General features: G+C 39.6%; 1 protein-coding gene across 1 annotated transcript; it reads right to left on the bottom strand.

The window, feature by feature from the left end:
- On the bottom strand, positions 1–2,791 carry MAD2L1 (mitotic arrest deficient 2 like 1). The gene is made up of 5 exons (XM_035551407.2): positions 2,667–2,791; positions 2,318–2,464; positions 2,119–2,239; positions 1,576–1,679; positions 1–797 (listed from the first exon to the last, which is right to left on the bottom strand). The coding sequence occupies exons 1-5, from the start codon at positions 2,740–2,742 to the stop codon at positions 625–627; spliced, it is 621 nt and encodes a 206-aa protein (XP_035407300.1). The 5' UTR covers positions 2,743–2,791; the 3' UTR covers positions 1–624.
- Positions 2,792–26,010: the final 23,219 nt, after the last annotated feature.

Genomic DNA, 26,010 nt, shown 5'->3' with positions numbered 1-26,010 from the left:
TCTGACTTAAAATTTCAAGTTTTATTCCATAAAACAAGAATACAAACATAGAAAATGTTTGACAGACGTTAAAAAAAAGAAGATACACTGAAGCAGAACAGCACTCCCCAGAACTACAGAGGCCCCCTTTCTAACATACAAGGCTTCATGTATTTCAGCTTTTTCTGATAAACAGCTGCTTTCATTGTAAAGAGGTACACATCACTTCAGAATTGGTCTTGATTAGCTTTGGATTATTCCTGGTAATAGGAACATCTTTACGTGAAAGACTGGCATGTCAGGAGCAAGAATTTTAATGTCAGTCTGCTACTAGAATGCAGTTTATACAGGATCTGAATTCTGCCAACTAATCCTAGACTCAAGCATTATTTTCAGTGAATTCTGTACAGCTTAGCACACCATTAGTTTGGTGTGTTCAGTTAAGAAAGGATTTAACTATCATTATGAACACCTTATTTAGGCCTCTTTAAACAATGCCAGCATAGTCTAGTGTTAAACCACATTATCAGACACGCTTTGCCTTTTTTCTGTACCATACTTCAGCAAGAGCAATAGTGTGTTCATAATAGCTGCACTATGAACAGAAACTATACAAGACGACAAGATATGTACAAGAACCCTGTCTCAGGGAAAGGAATCCTTTTTGTAAGCTACCATACTATTTACTTTGTGGATCGTGGTAGTGAAGGAACGAAGGCGAACCTCTTCTGAATTGGCAATGAATTGTGGTCCTGACTCTTCCCACTTTTCTGGCACAGCCAAATCTTTATCAGTGTAAATCAGCAAGTCAAAGGCACCTGTAAACAAGAGGGAAGAAATTAACAGTTATACACACACAGGAAGATGCCATGTTTGAAGTTAGTGACTCTTCTAGAATTTGAGACATGCCAACGATATAAGAAGTTACACTAATACTATTTATGGGGAAAGAGCAGTTAAAGCATGAAAAAAATAGTCCTGGTTAACATTCATATGCACAGCCATTTTACTTTTCTCCTGAAATGAGTATGATGCAATTTTTTGTTTTGAAATGTGTTGAAATACTGTGAACTGGGCTCTACATGGCAGTTACTTCAGATAATCTCAATGCTTAGTATTTATATGAGTCTGTCCACAGCTGTAGTCATAAAACATTTTAATTATGAAAAATTATGTTCCTCAGAGTATATTTAGTTTCATCAAGATAGTTAGGTCACCTTGAACTGTAACATTCTGACAAAAAGAGCTTCAAGTAGTTTTTGGAGAAAGTCCTGCTAGCACCTTCTAATGAAGTTGTTCCAATTTCTTCAATGAGAGCTACAGCACGGTATGTACATTAGCAATTCTTTTCACTATTGTGCAGGAAGCAGTACGGGACAATCCTTGAGAGTATTTCGTCTGACGCACTGCTTCCATACTGTACGTATCTGCAGATGATCTCAGTCTAACAAAACCTAATGCTCTCAAATGCAACGGTATATGACATTTCAAGTAATAATAAGAAAAACGAAAACCAAAAATATTTTCTACGATGGAAAAAGTTGTTCAGGCTTTTTGAAAATGTTTGATTGCTTTAAAGAAGTTGTGAATACTCACAGGCAGTTTCCAACAGAGGCAGAAAAGTTACTGTGGCAGTTATTTGTCTGATAACAGACCGAATTTCATCCTGAATAGCTTTCTGAGATTTTTCTCGGGGTACACTGGAAAAATAGGAAAATTATTAAAAAAGCAAATTTCAACCTAGTATACTAACAGTGTTTTTTAAACACAGTTCTGCTAAGCTGCTGGTGGTTTGTTTGCTGTGATCCTGCAGAGGAGGGGCATTCTTTTAAGCCTTAGGTAAAGAGGCTTGGAACACTGACAGCTTTACTTTATTTTTGCTTGTGAAACTTCACAGTATTTTTAAGGAATGCTAAGGTTTATTTTCAGTCTGGAATGGATGAGAAAGTTTTGGCAGAACAACAGGAGAGAAGCGGTTCTTCAAGCCACATCCGTTACATAGGATTTTAGGTTTGACAGGACACCTTCTGTTCTCTTAGTGAGACAAAGCTGTGGCAGCTGCTCAGAGGAGGCAGAACGGACACGGCCATCACCTGGTGCCTGCACCACAGCCAGGCCCAGAGGCGCACCGTTACTCACCTCTCGTCCTTGGCAGTTTTGTCGCACTCTATGTCGAACTGCCACCGCTCCAGAACCTCGTTGCTTTCAATGCTGGAGATGACCACCACCAGGCGCTGCACCAGGCACTTGCAGAGCCACTCTGAAAGAAGCAGCCCGGGCAGTTAGCGGCGGCGCCAAGCGCAGGCAGCGACCCTGCGCCTCCAGACCCCCCGGGCACCTTTCATCTGCTCCACCACGTTGTTGAGGTAGTTCTTCAGCTCGGGGTCGGTGGTGACCAGCAGGGTGAGCCCGTACTTCTGGACGCGGGTGAAGGTCTCGGGGGGGTAGATGCCCCGCTGGTACAGGATGCTGTTGATCCCATAGGCTGCAGCCCAGTGTGGGGAGAGACATGAGGCGCGAGACAGGAGGCGACAGACCCCACGCCCCCCCCCCCCCCACCGGCCGCCATTTCGCGTCGCAGCACGGGGGCGAGCGGGCTGCATTCCTCCCCGTCTTCTTCCTCCCCATTCCTCCTCCCCCCTCCTCCTCCTCCTCCCCCCCCCCCGCCTGGCCCCGCAGCCCCTTACAGAAGAACTCGGCGACGATCTCGGCGCTGCCCCGCAGGGTGATGCCCTGCTGCTCCCGCACCGCCTGCTTGGCCATGGGGCCGCCCGCCCGCTCCCCGCCGCCCGCTTTCGAATCCCGGCCCCGCCCCTCCCCGCGCAGGCGCGGTGCCACCGCCGCGCCTCCCCTCCCGCCCCGCGGCTGCAGGGCGCCTGCGTGCGGGGCGGCGGTTGGCGGGCGGCTGTTGCCGTCAGCGCGGTCCCTTCACGGAGGGGGGGACTCTTCACCGCCATCACTAGAAAGGGCTGTCGGGCACGGAATAAAATAGTTCCTTCCAGTTTAAATGTCTCACGAGTTTTGGGTGCTGTGGGGTCGGTGGGGGTCCGATCCGTCCCGTCCCTGCGGCTGGGCTGAGGGAAGGGCGGGTTTGTGGGGCGGAGCGCCGCTGGGTGTCCCCGTGAGGGCGCTCCCCGGGTCGGGAGGGGCAGCGGGTGCCTGGGTTAGGGTGGCCTCACCTGTACGAGGCACTGAGGGGAAAATAGACTGCCTTGCCGGCACTGCTAAAAGGCAGGCAGGGAGAGACCAAGCAAGGGGGACGAAACAGTCTCCTAGAGTCCAAGCGGTGATTGGTAACTCACAGAGGAGGAGGAATTACCTATATGGTCCTTACGTAGGCTAGGTGCTAAAAGAGTGAGTCAGTAGCATGGTTGCTTATTTTGTCACAGCAAAATATTTTTCTCAAAAGCCGAGGCTATCTTTCGGTTCCAGTGTTTGCGCTGACAGGAAATACGGTTTGTTTGGGGGTTTGTGCTGCTGTGATTAAAAAGAGTAATATGGTCCTGGACTCGTGTGCTGGAAATTCTGAAAGGCTCAAAATGGTTTTATTAATCTAGAGAACTTTATTCTGGGCCTAGATCACTAGTGACTGTGTTATACATTAGTCTTCTGAATAGAATATTTTCCGATTAAGTATAGCGTGCTTCAAAGCCTATGGTAAGCATTATTCATCCTATGGCAGCATTGTTCATGCTAAGCCCGGCCTTTAGAAGTTAGTTTGCTGTTTTACTACACACCTTGTGCACTATATTACCCTGTATCAAAATGGCCTTAGAACCCTTTTTTCCCTCCTTGGCTTTTTGTACGTTTTGCCCCCTCAGAGGTTTTTGAAGGGCTGCTTACTTGTGATAAAAATAAGAGCTTGAAAGCACTGTTGCATGAGAACAGGCAAGCATAGTAGAGTTTTTGATCAATATTTACATGTTTCTTCTCCAACTGGCTTGTTACTGTAAAAAAACAAATGGAGAAAAAAACAAAAAAAAAAACCACCAAAACCAAAAACCCGATAAACCCCAATGCTCCTAGAAGCAAAATTCAGCTAAATATAGCTCTGTTGGATTCTTAAGAGTCTCCCACTGTAATTAACTGATTTGATTTTCCACAAATTTGTTTCACTGTGTTTCGGCGTAGATGGCTTGAAGATCTGTTGTTGTGATGTGCAGATATGCTTATCAACAACAGACTTAATTGCACCGTGCTCCCATGCCAAGAAAAACCCTTTGCATTTTGCAATTTTAATTTTTCTGTCTCCTTAGGGAAATACTTTTCCCTTTTATAATGTGCCACTACTTCTCTTTTAGTTTCTTATTTGTACTGTAAATGTAATCTAATGGTAGGAACTGCATATTTTCAATACTTCTGAATTTTTTGCAGTACAAAGCTCCTAATATTTTCCTTTGTCTTTTAACATATGCTACTTTTTATATGGCCAATTCATTAGTTTTAAAAAGTTCAGTCTTTTTAGTCCGTAAGGTAGCATCTTTCTTTTTCTTAACCTTTGTATTTCTTCTGCCAGAAGGTTCTTCATCTTCACCTCTATTTTGTCCTCATGTCAGCAAGATGTTCCTGTCCTTCCCTCTGCCAGTAGTTCACTTGCATAAAGGTTTAGTTATGTGAATGTGTGCTGTTTTTCCTTTTGTGTTCTCTCATTACCTCATCTTTGTTTTTCTATTACAAGTCCTAAGCTCCACAACACTTGTCTTCATTTTCTTTGCTTCTTTTAGATCAGTGTCACTCAGCTTTTCTGCCAGGTCAAGCCAAAATCCCCCAACGGAGGCACCTAGTGGATGTGTGCGTACCATCATGTATCTAGGGCTATAGTCATTGCTTCAGCTGAGCCTGGTGGCCACATCAGAGCACACCATGGTGTGCTGGGGACACATGCACTGAAGTCCTTTTGTCATAGGACTGAATGAATGAGCGTGCTCCATGCAAAGATGATTGTGTTGCTTGTGATTAGGGCACCTCTGGGAGGCTGTGGGGCTCTCACAGAGGAGAACAGCAGGGAGACTGCCATGGGTTAGTGAATGGTTTGTGTGGCTGACAGACTGCTTCCTGACCAGCTCGGAGGGACTTTCAGGAATGAAGATGACAGGCTGAGTTATATGTTCTGGCACATCATGAGTTGGCTATCCTTGCTTTAATTATCTCATGCTAAAGCCTTAATTTTCATAAGGAATGTGAAATCCCAGTTGCATTTAATTTGGTTCTCTTATGTTTCTTCATTCATTGCTCTATTTCTAAATTATAGCTTGATGTTATGACAGATTTTTTTTTTCTCTTCTCATTCTGTGGAAGGAAATGTCCCCTATTTATCTTGGTTTTTCTGCAGCATTTAATGATTGCTTCCCCATGGCAATTGTCAGTGAACCTGTGACAATCCAGATCACTGCTGCTCCTTCACTTTTTTTTTTTTTTTAAGGCAACCCTAGTCACACTCCTGTAGTCATTCGGCAGACTAGAAGAAATAATCCACTTTTTTTTTTTCTTTTTTCCCCACCTCAGGGTGATATGGACAGTGTAGTAAAACAGTTTGTTAAAATAAAAGTTCCATTTGTTACAAGAGCCCTCTTATCACATTAACAAATTGTCATATTAAGCCTCAGTAAATCCATTTTTTCCTGTGCAGGGGAAGGAAAGCTTACCTTAACAGAGCCTTAGCACTCTCCTGTTCTGGGAGATCTCAGGCTCTTCTGAGGTGTTTTCTCTCCCACTTCAGGAGATTCTCTACTCGCTAGCCCACAGATACAGCTAGCCCTTTTGCCTTATTCCGTCCTATTTTCTGTGCATTGCTTTGGTTCCCCTTAGGGGTTTATAATTCTCCCCATCACTAGTTTTCAGTGCTTCATGGCAGTGTTGAGCTCATTCTTGTTCTGCAGGTTAGACATTTTGCTCCCTTCCGTCCTCAGTCCAGCTTGTGGTATTTTTACATCATGTGCTGGATGCTGTCTTATCCCACAGTGGGCTGAGGTCCTTCTCAGTTGGCTGAACTTCCATGAGTTTTGGTGAAATTGTTACTTTTCTATTTCAACTTTTCTATTTCAGCTGTTTAGTTCTCTGTGCTGTGGGAGGGAGTGATATTGGTTGGTTTCCAGGAAAAGTGCTCCCTGGGCACAGAGCAGGCCACCAGCACAGCCACGTACCATCACTGTTCCTTTATCTAAGAGTTATTTTTAAACCTGCTAAAATCTTTAGCTTACTTAATTTTACTGCCTTCCATTGTGTCTTCACAGCTTTCACCCAGGATTCCTTTCGTGATTTATTATTACCTGGAGCTAACTCTAGAATTAATGTAAAATACTGTACTTTTTGACAGGCATTTTATTACCAAGCTCAAGTTGTTTCAATTTTTTTGTTGGTGGTGGTCAAGTTTCAACAAACAGTCTTCGTAGCATTGAAGTTTGTAGGATAAGTCCAGGTACTTGGTGTCAGCTGTCAAAATAACTCTATAACATTTCTTTTCAAGTTGGCTAATGCTATTATTTATTTTTATTTTTTGCAATGTAATCCATGGGATATTATTACAAGTAGCCATACTGCAGTCTTTCATCAACAGCAAGGAAAGAGTGATGCAACTGGGAAAGAATGTCCTGAATTTTAAATATTAAAAAGAAATTGACTTTAAAATGAGTCAGTGTGAGCTAATAAGCTGCACTAGAATTACTCTGAGTGGACTTCTCAAAGGGAATTCCTTGTTTGGGTTTTGAACATGGTGTAAAACTCTGTAAAATTACTTTTCATCTTAACTGTTATCAGTGATACTGAATGTATTTTGAAAGTAAACTTATTCAAGTAACTACTTATTATACCTAGAAAGCTAGAGAAATGTTATGTTTCCTTATTCAAGCCAATGTAAGAGCAACACTCAGCTTAAGTGAAGCTACATCCAGATACCGGCCTTCATGTGCAGTGAAATAACTCTTGTGGTTTTGAGAGTTTAAAAAGCTACTTCTGTGTAACAACGTTCTTCCTCTCGCTCTCTGAGTCCTGACGTTTTTCTAAAGGGTACTTAGAAAATAATTACTGATTCTTCTGGTGATTTTACCTGTTCACTACCAGGAGATGGCACCAGGAGCATAAGTTATCTACATCCTTTCAGTTTAGTCTGAAACTACAGCAAGTTCATTTTACAGTAGTTAAGTACTTCAGTTTAGAAAGTTTTAGATGTATTTCTTTGCTGTTTTTTAAAACATGTTCCAGAATGAAGGAAATCCTTAGCTTGAAATGCGAAAATAAAAATGATAGTGACAGAAATCAAATTTGATTTGATTTTTCGGTAAGTCTGTGTTCTTTTTTTCCTGTCCACATCCTGCAAGTTGAAGGTAAATTTCCTTCATTTTCACCCAAACTAAACATAATTGTGTAGGTTGCCTGTCTGAGAAATGTGAGAGGTACATACATGTAGGTCTTTCTGTCTGTGCAAATGCTTTTCCCTTTGTAACACGGTTTACCACCTGGTGCTTGGGGCACATTTAACACATGGAGTGAGAGCTTCTTCCACAACGTGTCAGTCTTGTTCTGGACACCAAGTGTTAGGGCACATGTATGGTTCACTGACAAGCTTCTGAGATGCCAGCAAGAACATTAATATATTGTTGGTATAGTTTTAAATGTATAGATGTATAGTTTATCAATAAAAACACTTTTTGTTGTATTTTTGATAAGATTTCTGTTGTTGACCATGTTGAAAAAACAAGCATACTTGTGACACCCTGCAGGTTTCATCTCCTGCCTGGTAAGGTATTTTCTGAAGGGGCACCTACATTGATTATGTCAGAACTACTATAGAATCACACATATTTATTCAGTAGTCAACATAGGGCATTATATATGTCATTTCTTTCTAGGTTGGTTTGTGTAATTTATGGAATATGAACTGGATGAAGAACGCCTCACTTTTATTTGCATAATAATTCTTTCAACACTTTGTGTTTTAGAGGAAGTGAATTTCTACAACAGTATAGGTGGTACAGCTTGTATTTGAAATGGTAACATAGATTAACAATGCCAATGTGGCTCTGAAAGGGGCTCCTCAACAAACTGTAGATGAAAGATGCCCAGTTTCAATGTTTACTTTTTGTTGCTGTTGCACTAAAGCTGATTTAACTGCTAAATAATAATTTTTAAAGGTTTCAAGTGAAGACAGGAATCCTGTTTCAGAATCAGTAACAGCAGAACTTGAATGAACTTTCTGTGCCTTGAAAACTTTGTAGTGCTCAATGATGTCGTGTTACAGTGGTAACAGGTAATGTGAAATCCACTGAATCCAGCTTTTTACTAAATCCCCAATTAAGCACCAGAAGGTTAATAATTTGAAAGATGAATGTTAATCCTGTTCACGTTAAGCTCCATTCGTGTCTGAAGTTCGCATATGTAGAAATTAATGGACAGCTACACAGTTCTCAGGTATTTTAGACTTATTAAGCCAGTATACCACTATTTAGCTTTAAATTCAGAACAGGTCTTTTGTAACACCAGAGCAGACTCATCAGCAGAGAATTAGGCTGTCAATGTGTCGTCAAGTACTGAGGAGCAAAGGGGTGCTGAAGATTGGTTAGCATAGTAAATGTGCCTTGTTAGTATCACAAGGACTTTTGATAAGATATAGGTGCATGATTACAATGCATTTGATGATAATTGTTATTTTGTGATTGCTTTCTATTGTGTCATTTCTGATGTATAACCATGATGGACTTGTTCAATTGATTATGTTGCAAGGAATACAACATAGGTTACATGATGCCTAAGAGTTATAATGACTGAAAAGGCAAATAAATTGTGAGTGGCATAGTGTTAGCATTAGAAATATCTGAAGCAAAAGTATGAATCATTCCTTAATTTCCTCTTGAAAATTAGTCTCTCTCTGCATTTTTTTCTGCATTTAGATTAGACCAGGCAAGTTAGGTGCCCTGTTGTCAGAATGTTAAAATAGGCATGCAAAATTTTCAAAGGTTTTCTTTTAAGTAGTGAACGGCTTATGAAAATGGGAGAGAATGGCTTTCTAAATAAGCTATCTATTACTGTATGGAAGGAGGAATTCTTTAGCAAATGTAGTTTATTTCAATAAAACTATCCTTTTTCAAGTTTTGGGAAATTTTGTATGCCTTTCTTCAAAAACCAGACCCAACCAACCAACCAAAACAACAAACAAACAAACAAAAAAGACCATCAGTATGCATGACAGTGAGATTATCTGAAATATTTTATGAACCTCGGTACCTGTCCCTCTCACTTCAGTTTGCTCCCTGGGAAGTCTAATCCTGTAGCATGGAGACAAATGCCTGATTTATAAACTTTCTTTGATGTTTCCATCAGAATTCACCTGCTCTGCTGGTTAATAGAAGAACCGTGAACTGCCTACGAATGAGATGGATTGTTAAAAGTACCTTTGTCTGAAAATCTGGGCAATACCTATGTATTTATATTGATAGCTTAAAAGTAGTTAAAGTTGTATTTGCGCAAGAACAGCACTGAACTAGGTATGGGTCATATCAGGCACAAAATCAAATTTATACAACTCTGCTTTAACTGTAAAGAGGCTCCTATCTCTCTCACTTCATCACACATCACATGGAAAGTGAAATGTTCTTCTTAATTATTTTTAAGGACAGTCAGAAAGTAGTAAATAAATACTTTATTTTTTTATTAGAGGTGAGACATTGATCCATTTTCAACCAGGCTGCCACATGAGAAGGGAAGACTATTTGGGGTTGTCTTTGCTGTTTTAAAAATAATAATAATAATAAAAAATCACTTAATGATAGACTGTGGGACCACTTGCAAAGTAGCCAGGAAAACAAGTGAAGAAAGGATTTGCTGGAACAATCCGAATAAAATGATTTTATTTTATAAGTCATTAATGAGCCCAAAAGGACATGCTATTTATTCACTTGTTTGTTGCGTAAGTCAGTACTGGCAAAGTTTTTAGGAGAGAAAACTAGAGAAGATTGGAACGATATTTGAAAGTTCATGCTAGTTATCTACGTCTCCTGCACAATGGATGGCCTCGTCCAAACCTCATGATCTGACGTTGCTAGGAGTGTGAAAATGGAAACCAGATGTCTTAGTAATGTGAGTAGCAGTTTGATGCTAATTGTTCCCTACAGTCTCCCTTCCTGGAAATTTGATTTGAGCGAAAACAAGGCATTATTGCTCAAGGTGAGCTAGTCCTTCGTTGTAATCTGACAGAGGTAGGTGACAGACTGAGGAGAGATAGTCGCTCTAACAGTCGGGTCACTATTGCGACTTGGAAAAATTCATTGGGCTAAAGCAAAGCTTACTTTGTTTGTGTTAGCTGGATGATTCTATGATCTTTGATCTGTGTTAGCTGAATGATTTGCCACATCGTTGATCTGTTAAGTTCCTTTAAGCCTTTAAAGATGTTAACGAGGAAGTCCTTGGACGTGGACTTGGATGTATTGAAGCAGCAACTTAAGGAATAATCTGACATTTGTCAAAGACTGAAAAAAATCATAAATATCATAAACATAAATATTTTCATTAAATGCAAGGTTACTAGAGTTGTTGGAGAAGTACAATGTAATCTGTTAAAACAAGAGAGGGATTATGCAGGTCCTCTGCTCGATGAGGGGAAGATATTGGGTAATACCTGACCACCTAGTTGCATCGAGGGGAGGTGACACTGCTTTGTTGTGCTGTTTGCTTAAGCTACATGTTGGCCCATGGTTTCTGGGTCTGTTACAAGCTTTCTGCAGGGACTGTGCAGTGTGACTGTACGATGTTTCGCAAGGTGACGCTGCCCTTTACGGTTTCTGCAGCTGGCAGTCAGCACTGTTTCATTTGCATTCTTTCTTGTTAGGGACTTTGTATGAGCTTGTGCTAATCACTTTAGGTCTAAGTTTCCAACAAAGGACTTATAAATCCTGCAAGCATAGGTACTGCAACGTCTAGTTGGGGGGTGTGTTGGTCGCTGCCATCTTTATATTTTAAAGAACAGAGAGGTTCTATTTTTATTTATTTATATGTAGAAAAGATGCGATAGTGATGATGCCTACACCCATTTAACACTGCAATATCAGAAGAGTCATCTAGCATTGGGAAGAGTGAGGTTCAGTAACTTCTGCAACCAGAAGAGATTCAAACCCTCTTCTCCCATGGCCGGAAAAGTGTTCTTGGCATCAAGCGTTAGGCTAGTTTGACTGGGCAACATTCTCCGTCCCATCTGTTGAAACGGTGCCATGGAACAAAAGGGAATTGAAAATCCATTTGAAGACAGGAGGGAGAAGGAAAGATTGAGTTTTAATGGTCAGACCTGGCAAAGATAGTCCTGAACTGCAGTTCAGCTGCCCAGTTATTTTGTATTTCACGTACTCTATTTTCCACACAATTTCATTTTGCATAAACTTTTTAGCAATGGTAAAATCCAAACTTACTCTACCCCCTTCTCTAAATTAAACTCATGCCAGAAAATATCTTTTAATCTTTCTTTTTAATGACCAATGCATTTATTTATATGAATTTTCATTGTAAACAATGTTAAACCCCACAAAATTATACTAATGGGAAAAGATAATAAAGACATGCCACTTAAGTGATGGTAGTAAAATGCAGGGTTACATGCTGTAATAAGAAATGTCCCCTGTTTTAATTACTTGAATTATTTCCTAAAATGCTACAGGTTGATTCACCGTGTCTGCTTGTTGTCTGTGCTAATTTGCTAGGTAAAATGTCCTGCATCTTTTTGGGTTCTCTTCAATGTGTCCGAAGTTGCACGTAGCTCTTTCCACTCAACAGCGTGACCAGATTGCTGAACTCTCTCTGCCAAAAGCTTTATCTCACTATGAATGGCTGTTTCCAGTTACTGCCACACACGCGTTTTGCATTACATCGATGTTTAGATTTCCTCTGCGGAGCTGCCTTACCCTTGCTGTATCCTTGGGCACATGTTGGCCAACCAGGTTGCACGTGAATTTAGAAGCTGTAATAATCTGTGCTGACCTGCAGGCTTTTACACATTACCCTTGTTGATTTTGCATTATGTTTACCAAGCAAATGGCACTGTTATTTGTAAAGAGGGAAAAATAATCTTGCTAAGTTCTCTGCAGACAGTAGATGAAATGCACATGGCTACTCCATCTCCAGTGACAACTGTGCTGATATTTCCTGAAAAATACAAAAAAACAAACAAGCAAAAAGCAAACCACACAGACAGTAACAAAACTGGAACTAGACTTAAACTAAAACCTGGAGGAAAGAGGCAGCAATAGCCATGTTACATAAACATTCTTCAACATTAAACAGGATGCTGTAGAGCCAAAGGACATGCCCTACTGATGGGTAAGTGTACTAAGCAAAAACTTTACATAACACCTCAGAACATGCAGTAAATTAAAATAGTTTGACAAATGACCTCAATATGGGAGCATTCTTACTAGTAAACAAGAAACTAGAGCTCAGGAAGCACTGGATTTACTTTCACACTCTTACTTACCCATGTCTTGCTGTGTCATGTTACCTCTTTTTTACGCCTGGTCCCATTCTTCAATTTCACCTACTTCAGGATGGGGCTGCTATAGTCATGGTACTGTAGATAACATAGGTTTGTAAAAACTTTGTGATGTTTTTTCTGGACACTGTTTGTCAGCCACCTCTGTTCGAGAGAGTTGTTTTGGTATTCAGAATAAGCTGAATTTTACAGTTGCTGAACACAACTGAAACTGGAAAATGATTGGCTTTAAATTTGTATGGAGAAATAATAGATGGAAAACTACTGGCTGCACAGTGTTTTGAGACTTCTTTAATATTTTGGCAAGCTATTTAGATATTTTAAAAAGGCCCCATTTCTTGAGATGATAAATTGTGATTAATTACAATTTAGCCAACCTTCAGTTTGTTAAAAGCTTATAAAAATAAATTGCTAGATAAAGAAAGCTCATGTCTGAGCTGTTGTGACAAGGGGATAACTTGCGTTTGTGTACAGATGACAGCAGTTGCTTTTGTAGAGCTTCTGAGAAGGCAGCGGCACTTTTCACCTTCACAATTCAATGTTTCATGTGAATATAATTAAATATTGGAAAATTTGATTAGTTTCTAATTCACAAACTGTTCCTGACCCATGTATTAATGAAAAATTACCCCAAGTTACTATGGCCAGGTTTGGATAAACGCAAACATATATTGGTTTAAAACAAAATACTGACCTATGTCATGCAACCACAACTTCTGTTTATATGGAGTATTGCTATTGTATTAAATAATTCTTGATCTTCCTTAAAGCAGACAATATTGGTTTAAATCATTTTCCTTCTTTATTTTTAACTTTAATTTTTGCCAGCATTTCATTCCTATTCAACCCTGTCATGAAATTTACCCCCCCCCGTCTTTTTCTCGTTACAGCTCTATTCTCATTCTCTTTGAGTGTAGCAGAAGGACATAGTCTGGGAGTAAGGCATTAGGACTGCATGTCTCCCTTATTCCCACTTCCAATTTGTAGTGTGCAATTATCAGTATCTTTAACTGCATTAAGGTAAGATTTTGTGGAGCCAGTCTTTTCTTGGATTTTGTAAAGGTTCTGTTACTTATTAGTATGCCTGAAGAATTGGCTTGAGAATGATTTTTCTTATATTTGGTTAACCATATTACTAAGTGGAACACTAGAAACCATGCTCATGTTAGAATAGGATTGCCCTTTGTAGCTGGACTCGCTTTAGTGAAGCAAAATAATTGTTCCCAGAAAAAAAAATGTTCCCATCAAACCTCCATTCTATTTGACACACTGATTGTTCATGCTCTGAGAATTTAAAAATCATTTTTAGTGATTTATGGACTGCTCTTGCTAATATTTCCATGATCCTGTTAAAAATGAGTGTTTTTTTCCTCAGTGGCCAAGTTTTGTGTTTTAAATAAGCAAAATGTCAATTAAACTAAAAACAGGTCTAAATCATGTATATACTAAAAATTGGCAACAGCTTGCTGGCAGATTTTATAAGTTGTCTGAATCTGTCTATATCGGAGGAAAATGAAAAAAAAAGTTCTGAATAGTGTAACAAACCAGGAAAGGTGTAAATTTACACGGCGTGTCAGTGAAGTAGTCACAAGTAAATCAAGTTCAAAATATTCCTCATTTGTCATTACAATGTTTTATGCTCTGGTATTATTCTCAGATATTTTTTGTATATATATGTGTATATATGTTATGGTGGATTTTTTGTGTGATGATTTTTGCAGATAATTGAAGTGAGAAAGTTACATATGTAATTCAACATGCATTTATTCATAACACATTTATTCAAGCACTTTGAAGGAGATACAGGATCACAGAATGACTAAGACTGGAAGGGGCTGCTGGAGGCCATCTTATCCAACCTCCCTGCTCAAGCAGGGCCACCTGGAGCCAGTTGCCCAGGACCATGTGCAGGCAGCTTTTCAGTATTTCCAAGGATGAAAATCTCTAGGCTAAACAGGACAGCTCTCTCAGCCTTTCCTCATAGGAGAGATGCTCCAGTCACTTAATCATCCTAGCGGCCCTTCATTGGACTCTTTTTCAGTAGCTCCATGTTTCTCCTGTACTGAGGAGCCCAGACCTGGACATGGTAATTCACGTGTGGCCTCACAAGTAGTGGGGATGATCACCTCCCTCGACCTGCTGGCAACACTTGTCCTAATGCAGCCCAAGATGCGATTAGACTTCATTACCACAAGGGCACACTGCTTGCTCATCTTCAACTTGGTGTCCAGGTACTTTCCTGCAAAGCTGCTTTCCCACTGGTCGGAAACCCTCACATTCAGGTGCAAGGAGTTATTCGACCCCAGGTGCTGGACTCTGCGTGCACCCTAGCTGAACTGCGTGAGGTTCCTGTCAGCCCATTTCTGCAGCCTGTCAAGGTCCCTCTGGCAGCATGACCCTCTGGTGTATCAGCCGCTCCTCCCGATGCTACTGAATGGTTTTGTCTGCAGGGAGGAAGCCTCATAGAAAGAGTCTCTTACATTTCTTATAACATTTGGCAGAACAGGAGAAACTCCAGCAATCTGCAGAAGAGTTAAGCCCACCAAATGCATCTGCTTTACTTGTTTCTTCAGAGGTAGGCACTGTGACCTCTTCTTCTCTGTCAGTGACAGCACAGTGGTTCTGCTGCTTTCAGCACCTGGTGCTGGGGAGGTGGGCGGCAAAGTTTGGCACCTTTGTAAAGTGAAAACATCTTTGGTTGCTTCTGTCCAAGAAAACAGAACACCGAATGGAAGTCCTAACCTTTTACATGTCCCAGTAGTGGCAAGAATCCTAACTGGTTTTGTAGTGGAGTACGTGACGGGGTGGCTGATAGTGGGACAACGGACATGACTGTCTTCTGTCTCTGTCTCCCCTTTTCCCTGAACATGGGGTAAGTCAACGCAGCAAATTTAACTTCACGCGATTATTAAGGGGGTGAAAACCTTCAGCCCTCATCACGACATGACAAAAGCCACATAGGAATACCTTCAGGAGTGATGCATAACATCCTATGTTTCCCTATGGGAATGAATAACAAGGCAAGCTCAGTTAAACAATGAATCTGGTATAGTTACACCACGTTTACACTCATGTAAGTGAGAGCAAACTTTGCCACAATATCTATGAAGCCAGATGTGTCTCTGTAACTTGCAACAAGTATAGAGGATATTTATAACCTGATTACTTCTCTTACTTTTTAATAAGTGCCCCAAACTGGATGCTTTAGTAAATGTATTTATTTTTCAGTAAATATTCTGGTCCTCATATCATTTTTGTTTACAAATGATTAAAACAGCAGCTTTTTCTCAGTAAACAGGCCTAGCACATCGTCCTGCTTGTTTACAATGAATGATATGAAAGCTGCATTATGTATTTCCTGCAGAGAAGAGGTTTTTTTCTTCCCCTTTTATGCTCAGCTGGTCTCAATGTATTTTATCATAGAAGAGATTGACTCTTTGATAAAGCTATTTGGCTATTAATGCTGAAAGGGGGAACAGGAATAGAGGCATTCAGATGGGAAGAGCCCCAAGATTAGTGTTTAGAAATACAGAGCACAGTCTTATAGAATAAGTGCTGACATGGAAACATCCTTCCCTGATGGGAATATTAATGAAATTACCTACATGCACAAGGATGAGAGTCCAGTTGTTCAATTTTTCATGAGTTATGTTCTGGTTTTAAGCTGAATTTCAGAAATATTTTGGTGCAGTGCAAGCATTGTTTTGTGAAAAAACATGGTTTCACAAGCTGTTTTGGTTGATGTTCCATACTGAATGTTTACGATTCTTGATTCTTCCCCTGTCTAAAGAGGCTATGGTTTTCATTTGATAGAAGTATATTCAGTGAATTCCAGGTTGTTAAATTTAATTAATTTATTTAATTTTAATTCATGTGTGCATGTACTTATCACTTTTTAAGTGACGGTTTCATGGAAAATGTGGTTTTCCCTAAAGTTACAAAAAATCATACACACTAGACATTTATTTGCACATCGGAATACGATAGATAGTATTGTGTTCCATTCTTATTAAAGCGCCAGCTGATCTTGGCATTGCTACTGAAGACGTAAGTTGAGAGTTACGTCATGGTTAGCAGTGTTTTGGGTCTGCGTTTGATACAAATAGTTTTAACCAATACACTAAAAAATGGTCACTCCATGACTGTGAGCGAGATCAGCACTGTAGTCATTGCTATGAAGCTGGTATTTCTAGAACCCCATCAGGAGTGTTTGATGTCAGTATTATTAAAACAGAGGTCATGTAATCAAAGTGTATGGTTCTGTCTCAAGAGCACAAAGTACCATATTATACCACAGAGACACAAGCAATAGTCTGAGTTTGTACGCGCGTCCTGTGAAAAGTTACAGGAAACTTTATCTATCGGGAGTTATTTCTTCAAGGAGGAAATAGGGTAATCAGAATATTATGAACTTCTAATACAGAAGTCTATAGTTTCTGGATTTATCCAGATTTGCTAAACAGAATAAAACCAATATTTTATTTTTTTGTAGGAAGTTTTACTGAAGTTATTCTTAACTTCTGTTCTACTGGAAGTTAAATTAAAGCACACATTTTAAAATGGGTATTTTCTGAAAAGCTTTTACTAGGTAGATTTTAAGATATATAATTTTTGTGCTCAGCACACCAAAATTTACCATGATCAGGTGAACCTATGCGGATTATGAAGTGTATTATAGTCACATGAATGACATTGATGGAAAATACAGGAAAATTTTGGAGTAGAATGTAAATGCTTCTGAGATGGGTTAAGACCTAGATTTAGATAGCTAGTATGGTTTTGACAGAAAACACTATTAAGTGCAAATTTCAATGAAAAACAAACAAACAAAAAAACCACAACAGATTTGAGATTAATAGCATTGGAACTTTATTGGTTTTCCTTTTTCATCAAAATGTAATATTTGTTTTATTCAGACTGTAAGCAAGCTGAGTAGGATTGAAAAGGATTTCCAGATAGGAAACATATTTTAAGAGCAGGAAAGTTGAAGAGCTATGTACACTGCCCAGATGTTTGTGTTCTCCTGTTCAGTGGGCATTTGTCTGAGGAAGGGCCTTTTCAGAGCTACTAGTGTGTCAGTTGCTGGGACTGTTGAAAGGGACATTTTGTCAGGGGAGTGGGAGGCTTCAGAAGGAATTGAGGGAATGCAGCACACAAGGCTACACAAGATCCAGAGCTGGGAATTTTAATGTGACATTTAAGAAAGAATAATTTGCTTTCTGCTAATCCTGGACAAGTGACTGTACTGGCATAAGGACAGAAATATTAACATCTTATAATGACATACCTCCTGTCCAGGATGTCACATAGCTTCCAGAGTGTTTGGTCTCTTGCTACAGCTTAGAAAAAATATAAGTGTAAACTGCTAGTTTGTCGTTATTATTTTTATTTTAGTTATTTTATTTTAGCTTTGAGCAGGATTTTTTTTAAACAAAAAATGGGACACTAAGTTGAAGCATATTTTTAAATAATCATTTTAATGTGAGGAAGGTGGAGGAAAACAAAAAAAAATATAAAAATAAACTACTGGTTGATTCCCTTTTATAATTAGGAAAGATAAAATATTAGCCATGAAAACTCTATTTGATGTTCATTTTGGGCCCAAATAACTCTTTTTATTGAAGGGGAAAAAAAAGGGGGAAAACCTTTGACTCAGCTTATTGTTTAGAATCAAAATCAGTTTGGGATCTGTGCTGCCCTTGCAGAGCTTATTACTGTTGTAGTGTGGTGCTAAGCCTCTGCCAAAGCAGGGTAAGTAAAGCTGTTTTGCAAGTATGAGGTGTCTGTGGTTGTAGATATACCAGGTGATCCCAGCTCAGCACTAACTTCATTCCTAAGTCCCAATTTATCTAGGTGTTACTCAAGTCTTATTCCTATCCCAATCCTAGCTGTACGCAGTGTGTGTGGCCTCTTCTCCTTGTGTGCCCATAGGTGGTTTACAAGCAGAAGCAGATCCCTGTCCTAACACAGGTTTGGGGATCTGTTGTGGATCCAGGTGCAGCTGGGGTTCAGGGCTGATAGCACTGCGTGACCCGCTGTTGAAGCACAGGAAGGTGTTAGACTTGGCTCAAGGGTTTCTTCATTGCTCTCTGCTGTGCTGAGAATCCCTTGTCTTGTGACCTTGCTGTACTATCTGGAAGCTTAGTTTTATCACTTGGTTGATGGCTGCTTTTAATTTCTGCCAGTACTTATTCAGTCCTTCAGCTAATCTCCCGAGTGTGTGTATGTCTTCAAAGGGAGACTGTTGCTGTTCCCTCACTGTTGGGTGTGCTTGAGGAAGGCACTGTAGCAAGGGTATTTTTCACATGCTATGAGGCTGCATGCTCCACAAAGGAGGTCTCCTTTCCCAGTGTGAACGATTTGTTCGGTAAATATTAGCAACCTCTCTAGTTCTGTTGTGTCCATATGTTCAATATATCTCTCTTACATTGTTTAATTAATCCCTAGTGCCTTCGCAACTCCTACACGAGGGATAAGCTTGCTGTAAGAAAATTAAATTGCAGCAAGTGGGATCCTTTCATTGTTTAGTCACTCTTAATGTTCATTTTGCTATTCTGCTGTACAAAACTGAATTGCAATACTAACTGTAAGCAAATCCAAATGAGAATCCTTTGAATTCCCATTAACTGTAATTGGCTTTTATTTATTTATTTATTTATTACTGAGTATAAAAACCAGACTGTCTCTAATTAACTTCCAAAGTACTCCTTTTTACACAAAGGCTATCCCAGGGGAGACTTGGCAGACCTCCCCGTTGAGCTTTTTTTCAGATTCCTGTGTGCAGAAATGTAGTGGGAGATTAGTGTAAAGCCACACCATTTGCTGTGAGACTTCCCTTAAATGTGAGTGTTTTCATAACGATGCCACCAAGGGAGTGGAACTTCCTGGTCGTGCACCGTTGTCTGGAGCGCAGTTAGGACCACAACAGAAGGAGAGTTGTGAATATTTGTAGAGACAAACACTGAGGAATGCAGGGTGCTTAAAGAGATGTTGATAACTGTGTATTTGTAGTAACTGCTAGCAAAAGCAAATTAGTACTAGGGATCATCTCCATCATGTAACTAATTAATTTTTCTCTCCTCCTCCTTACTGTCTGGGTGTGCTTCCTCCTGTCTGCCCTGTCTTCTGTCCATTTCACTTTCAGTATTGTTTCTCAGAGCTACGGGTAGGTACATGGAGTGTAGGCACAGATTGCCTGAACAAGTTTTTCTGAGTTTGGAAGCTGATTAGAAGGTCTGAAAAATATAACTAGAGCAAACAGAGGGAGGTGACCTACAGGAACCGAAGCTGTGTTTGAATTCCCTTAGTTCCATGTTTTAAGTTGCAATACCATATGATGTTTTAAATGCAAGTTGGTTGTGAAAGACATGATATTGAAGGAGTAAGAACCGCATCCTCGGAAGCATTGCCAAGTAGTCTGAACAGAGAAAAGGAAAGAGTGTTGCGATATGCAGAATTGGAGAGGACTCTAGAAAATACAAAGGACAAAACAACATGGCTTGGAATTGGCCTGCTAAGCTGCAAGCCTCCTGGAAGCTTTTTCTGCATGTAGGGCATTCAGAATACCCTCCGGTGTGGATTACCTGATGTCTACTAAGGACTGAGAGACATCATTCTCGTCCCACGTTGGCATAAGTAAGTTTTTCCCTGTTCCTGAAAAATTTTAAATCTTTTTAAAAATCTTTCAAGACATCCACTGTTTTATTAAATCTGTTTGAAGATGACTGACAGCTCTAAAGTTATTGAGAGGGATGGTTCAGAAAGATGAATGCACATTTGATAAATGAACGTGTAAATCTTGCTTCCTAAGAAAGCAGCTCTTCTAAATTCTGATTTAGGTCTTCTTTATTGCTTCTTAGGTCCTCTTTCTTTTATGATCACAGCACCAAAGTTTGCTAGGAGCAATTTCTGCTACTGATTTGTAAAATCAGGGAGGTGGATAATCTGAAATAAAAGGATAAGAATGCGCAGCTGCTTGACGTAAGGAAAGTTGAGTTGTAAGGCTTCTTGTCTCTAGGTGGAACAGACCACCTGAGAAGAGTAGAACTTTCCAAACCAGGTATCCCCTTTTTAACTCTTTTTCACTTCCTTGCAGTAGTTTCTTTCTTTGAAGAAAAAAATATGAAGAAGGAAGACCTGTTTTATTCTCATTGGCTATGGAACTGCTGATATTAATTGCATCTGGATTTTGATACCTGGACAGCTTGTTCATCTTAGCCAGCTAACTCTGGAAAGACATAGAAACTTACTGGTGAACAGGACTGAAGTTAAAAAGGGGTTAAGAGTAATCACATTATTGTTTCTAGTGCAATTCACAAGACACTGCAAACAATTGAGATATCTTCTCTATACAGCCCAAAGTATCCAAGCTATTGTTTGTCCATTATTTATCAGATCCTGGTCATGCAACTGGTACCAATGTTATTTTTGTTCTCCTATTTAGCATGCCTGACAAAGCAGAAATGTGCAGGTGATACTGCTCGGTATTTCTGTGGATTGTTTGCATCATTTTTCCCCCGTGTAAGATAGGTCATTTTTACTTAGATGCACCTTAATATCACTTTTGAATCTGTATATGTTCACTTTTGTAGAGTTAAATATTTTGTTTCCTACAGAGAAAATTATTTTATAAAAAAACGTATTTGTTTATGTGGGGGACAGACTATACAATTCTAATGCTTTTTGTATCTTTCCTAAGGAGACAAAAATGTCAGATTTTGTATATTTTTTGTATGAAAGTTTTTCCTCTGATGTCTTTTTGTCTCATGGGAAGCTTCAACAGAAAGCTATGTTAAAAATACAGTTAAAAGAAAATTGATCTTAAACTAATCCTTTGAGTCAATTAAATAATACTGATCTCAGTAGAACATCTATTAGTGTACATGTGACGTTACTACTAATACAGCATGAACTCATTACCGCCAGGGGTAGCCCAATGAATTCCAGATGAATTCACAATAGCTGGATTCTTAAAATGCTACCAGGTTTACTTCAGGTTTTCTGTTTCCATGTGTAATTAATACCAGAACCCAGCACTGCTACCTGCTCCTATTTAAAAAATAAAAATCGGATAATCATATGTATGAAATAAAACTGAAAACTTGAAAAGGTGTGCCCAAGTCTTGTCATTGACCATCTAAAATACCAGTTTTTAAGCCTTGCAAAGGCATTTTGATTAGTTTTACATAATCAGAATTTATGTTATTTCTCTCCTTCAGCAAAAATTCAAACAGCCAAAATGCTCCAAACTCTTTTAATACAATAGACCAATAGTTTACTTGAAAAATAATTTATTTCATATTTAGAGAAATTTAAGTGTAAAATTGGCTACAAAGCTTTATTTCAAAGATGTCTATGAATTTTTATTTTTTTAATTTTTTTTTATTTTTTAGTCAGACATACTAATCCCAAGTAGAAACCTAGCAGCTTCTTTCCACGAGTGGCAGAATCTGTTTAAGCTGGTACTTTTTGTAAAGAGAGAGAGAAAATTGCACAGTTTCACACTATCATGGGTTGTATTGATAGGTTATTTTTTTAGAAATGTCATGTGGTGGTTAGAAGCGTCACCTAATGAAGTTTAGCATTTCACACGGCACGTTAGTTTTCTCACTAGAATCTCCTGCTATGTTTGGAGCCATGTAACATCACACGTTTTTAATTACGTTGTCCCAGCTTGGTACTGGCTATTACCAGAATCAGACCCCCAGCTCTGGCATATGTATTTAAGTTTGCAGATTTCACTGGTCTCTTTTTTCATCAGCCCTTACCATATGGTTCACACAATGTCTCCATAGCTTAATAGACCAGATGTGTGTTTTGTGCACACTTAATCAGAAAGCACTGCACCAAGGACATGGCAAAAATCATCTCCAATAACTATTTAATGTATTGGTTATGTGATGATGTAAATCAAATCATGGTCCCACGAGGGCTGTTTCTTTTCCTCTAATGTAGAGAAGATGCTCTGATAATGGGAGCCAGGGAGCAAGCTGGGACACTTTGTTGTTGCTGCATTCTGTGTAAGATACAGGTATCCTTCTCCTACCATGTTTGTGAAATTAGCCATTTTTTACTTCCAGCTCTCATCCCAGCTGAGGTTTTAGTGCTGAAGTCAGATGTGTATTTATACCGGCACTGTTTTCTCAAACTTTGCTTAGCCCTGACAGTGAAGAAAGTTTACCAAGGTCGCCCCAGCCCTGAGATTCATAGTCTGATGACAGCTTAGGGAAGAGAATGAGGGTAATATAAGATATATGTAAGGTATCAACAGACAGAGAGCATTTCCTGCTGTTCCCAAGAACACATTTGCCATGAAGACTTACTTAACAATAGGTTAGCAACTTGCAGGTAGAGAGAATACAGGACATTGTCTTTTTCCTTGTGCAAGCATAGTAGAAGGGCCATGCCAAAATATGCGAAACAGTGCTGGATGACTAAGGTTTTGTATTAGCATTCTTATCTCTGGGACTCCCAGATGTGCATGAAAGAGAGCTCTCTGCTCTTGCTCTGCACTTGGTTGGATTCCACCACCTTGTGTGAAAGCTCAGGACAGAGCTGGGTGGTGTGCTGATGCAAGGCTGTCAAATGTCAAGAACATTGCATTAGGGTGTGGTGCTCTCAGGCCCATATCTGTAACAGTGACACTCTGTTAACATCTATTTAAGCACTGCTTGTATGCAAATGTTTCCTTGATTCCCTTGAGAAAAAAGCAATGCACTGACTGGTTTAGAAGAAATTATTGTGGCTAACGCATTTTGGTGCAGACAAAAAATATTTCATCATCTCATTCTTCAGTCAGGCCATGCACTTTGTACCTCCTGCATCAAGAGCACAATCGTTTCCACCTTCAGGCTCACAGGACTTTCTGAGACAGGTAAAACAGTGTACCTTTTTTAAAAAGAAAACACCACGTGGAACATTTTCTCAATACAGTCTGGTTTCTTTCAAAATATTGTGAACATCATGAAATTCATTCCTGCTTTCCTGGTCTTGACATGCTTAAAAATAATTTTGGAGGTCTTAATGAGAGAGGGGTGATGAGGAGATGAGGAAGCACTGGCAAAATAGACAAATGTGAAGGGGCAAAGGGAGAAGAGAACAGAAATAGAAAATGCAAAAACAAACAAGCAAACAAACAGAGAACCCACGCAGCTACCAAAACAAAACAAAACAAAGAACTAATGAACAAACAACAACAAAAACAGGATTGAAAATGAGCTTTGGATAATCAAAGTTTTACATAGGGTTGGTGAAATTTAGACTTGATATTGCTGGATATAAGTCTAACTAGACTGGTGGATTTGTACTGGATTACAAAAGGGCAAAACCAGCTTTTTAGACAAAAAGTTTGATGATTTATGAAATAGTCTGTTTTCAGAAAGGAATTGTATCAGGGATTCACTGAGACGTAGGCTCCTAAGTGCCTATAGCATTTCAGGTCTTAAGCTTAGGCTAAATTTTAGAGGTGTTTGACAACGAGGAGCTTAACTTCCATGAAACATTTGAAAATTAATGCTTTCTAGAGCAGTATCCATTAAATTTTCTAGGGACAGTGAGATAAACAGAAAAGAATAAGAATTGTTGGCTTGAACAAGAGGAACTTTCAGTTACCTCACCTGTCTGGGACCCTAAAGAGAAAGAACATATTCATATTTTTGTTTAGTGCTGCTATTGAAAAAGGGCATTCTTATTGCACAGATTTTTAAGGAAGGTATTTGCTGTGTTCTGCAAAGTATAATTTTATTGCATTTACAATAGTAATACAGTCACTCTGATAAGGCAGGACTCTCTCGTTAAGCTGTCTTCTCAGGGCAGTATGATGTATAACACATTGTAAGAGACTGTAAAAGACTACAAAATGTCTTTTTCCTCAGTTGAAACAGTCTTACAGTGCTCAAGGAGTTTGTGGTTGTCTCTATAGAGAAGTTTCAGGGTCTGTGTGTAAGAAAAATATTTGTAGTTAAAGGCTGCCTAGCACATTCCTTCACAATACTGCTGAAAACGTTTCTTGTTTTAATGTAGAATACCCTCAGAATTAACTACTGGATGCATCACTTGAAAAGACTGTGAGCTAATGATACTCTGGCTTCAGACGTTTTCAGTCAAAAATCACACGCGCACTAAATTTTCGTGTGAACATCGGGCCGCAGAGAGGATTAAACGCTCGCAAAAATCACTCCAGCAAACGTAACGATAGAAGAAAGCAAAAGCAGACATCTGGGTTCTGTGCCTTTTTCCTGTCACGGTGGAGGAATGAGCTACAGCCTGTTGATTTAATTGTGCTAAGTGCTGTGGGCCCTCAGCTATGTTAATCATGCTCCATGGCGAGCAGCTGGGTGCTGGCTGGGAGGCCGGCCCTGCGGCAGCCTCGCTGGGCTAGGGCCGTGGGGGTCAGGCCAGAGGGCCTTTCAAAGCACAGGCCTCCTCCGCCTGGAGGAACGGCCTCGCTTTCTTTAATTTTATACCCGCTGTAAAATCAATTCCAAATAATAATATCTAACCTATTATTGACACTTTATCCTGTGGGGAATAGCCGGGTTTGACTATTATAGGCAACCACTGATTTTCCCCAGGCCCTCAGGGCCTCCTGTTGTGACTGAGGCAAATGTTGCTAATAAACGCCTCCTTCAAAGTGACTTTTCCAGCTGAATCGGAGGGATTCCAGTCACCCATTTGATGGAAATTTAACCAGAAACGTGTTGGACAAATTAAATACGGGTTAGCCTCTTGCTCTGGACTATATCAAGAGCCTATAAATGCAAAATGTTTGAGTCACAGAAGACTGTGCTCTGTAATTAACTATTGTAACTCTCCTCACAAATCAAAAGCAGCCTAACTTGCAGAGTTCAATATGTCAAGACACGGGTACTGGAATGGTTTAAAGAAGGAAGAAGAGGAAAGAATGGGAGGGAAAGGTAAACAAGATTTTGCATATATGTGTATTGCTGTTAGCTAATATCAGGAGCCTTGGACTCCTCAAATTGTTGTAGACAAGCAAGGAGCTCGAGTGCTTTAATGTATGGGCTAACATTTGATACATGATTTACCCTACCGGGGAAAAAATAAAGATTTTCAGACTTATCTACTTGGAAAATACTGAAGAACTGGAAGGGTTTTGCAGGCTAGATATATTGGTCTTTCTTTCCTTTGGGCTGCTCCTGGAATATTTACAATTCAGTTTAAAATAGCTAGTCAGTGGCCTGTTTGACAAGTTGAAAATAGCAAGGCCAATGCCACCAAGTATGATGGAGTCAAATAGGCAGAGCTTGACTCTGTTTTCAGATTTCAGTGTGGAATGAAGGAGTTTTTGGAATGGGCATTTGGTGGCTTTTTTTTTCTGCCTCTCATCAGGAGTTTAGTATGTTAAAATGTGGGCTTGTAAGTAATTTAAAGAGAGAAAATGGATTTGAAGTGTAAATACTGTGCCTGGTATTTTAATCTGGACTGAAATATCATTTTAATCTAAGTACAATGAAATATTTGTAAACATGTTTATTGAACAACTACTGTCTTAAATTCTTTCTCTGCATTATTTGCAAATGTGCTATAGTACTGCATCCCTCTCT

The sequence above is a fragment of the Cygnus atratus genome, chromosome 4, assembly GCF_013377495.2.
Source record: "Cygnus atratus isolate AKBS03 ecotype Queensland, Australia chromosome 4, CAtr_DNAZoo_HiC_assembly, whole genome shotgun sequence".
Taxonomy (NCBI): domain Eukaryota; kingdom Metazoa; phylum Chordata; class Aves; order Anseriformes; family Anatidae; genus Cygnus; species Cygnus atratus.
The sequence above is the reverse complement of the archived record's forward strand: the minus strand, read 5'-3'. Positions and strand labels throughout refer to the sequence as shown.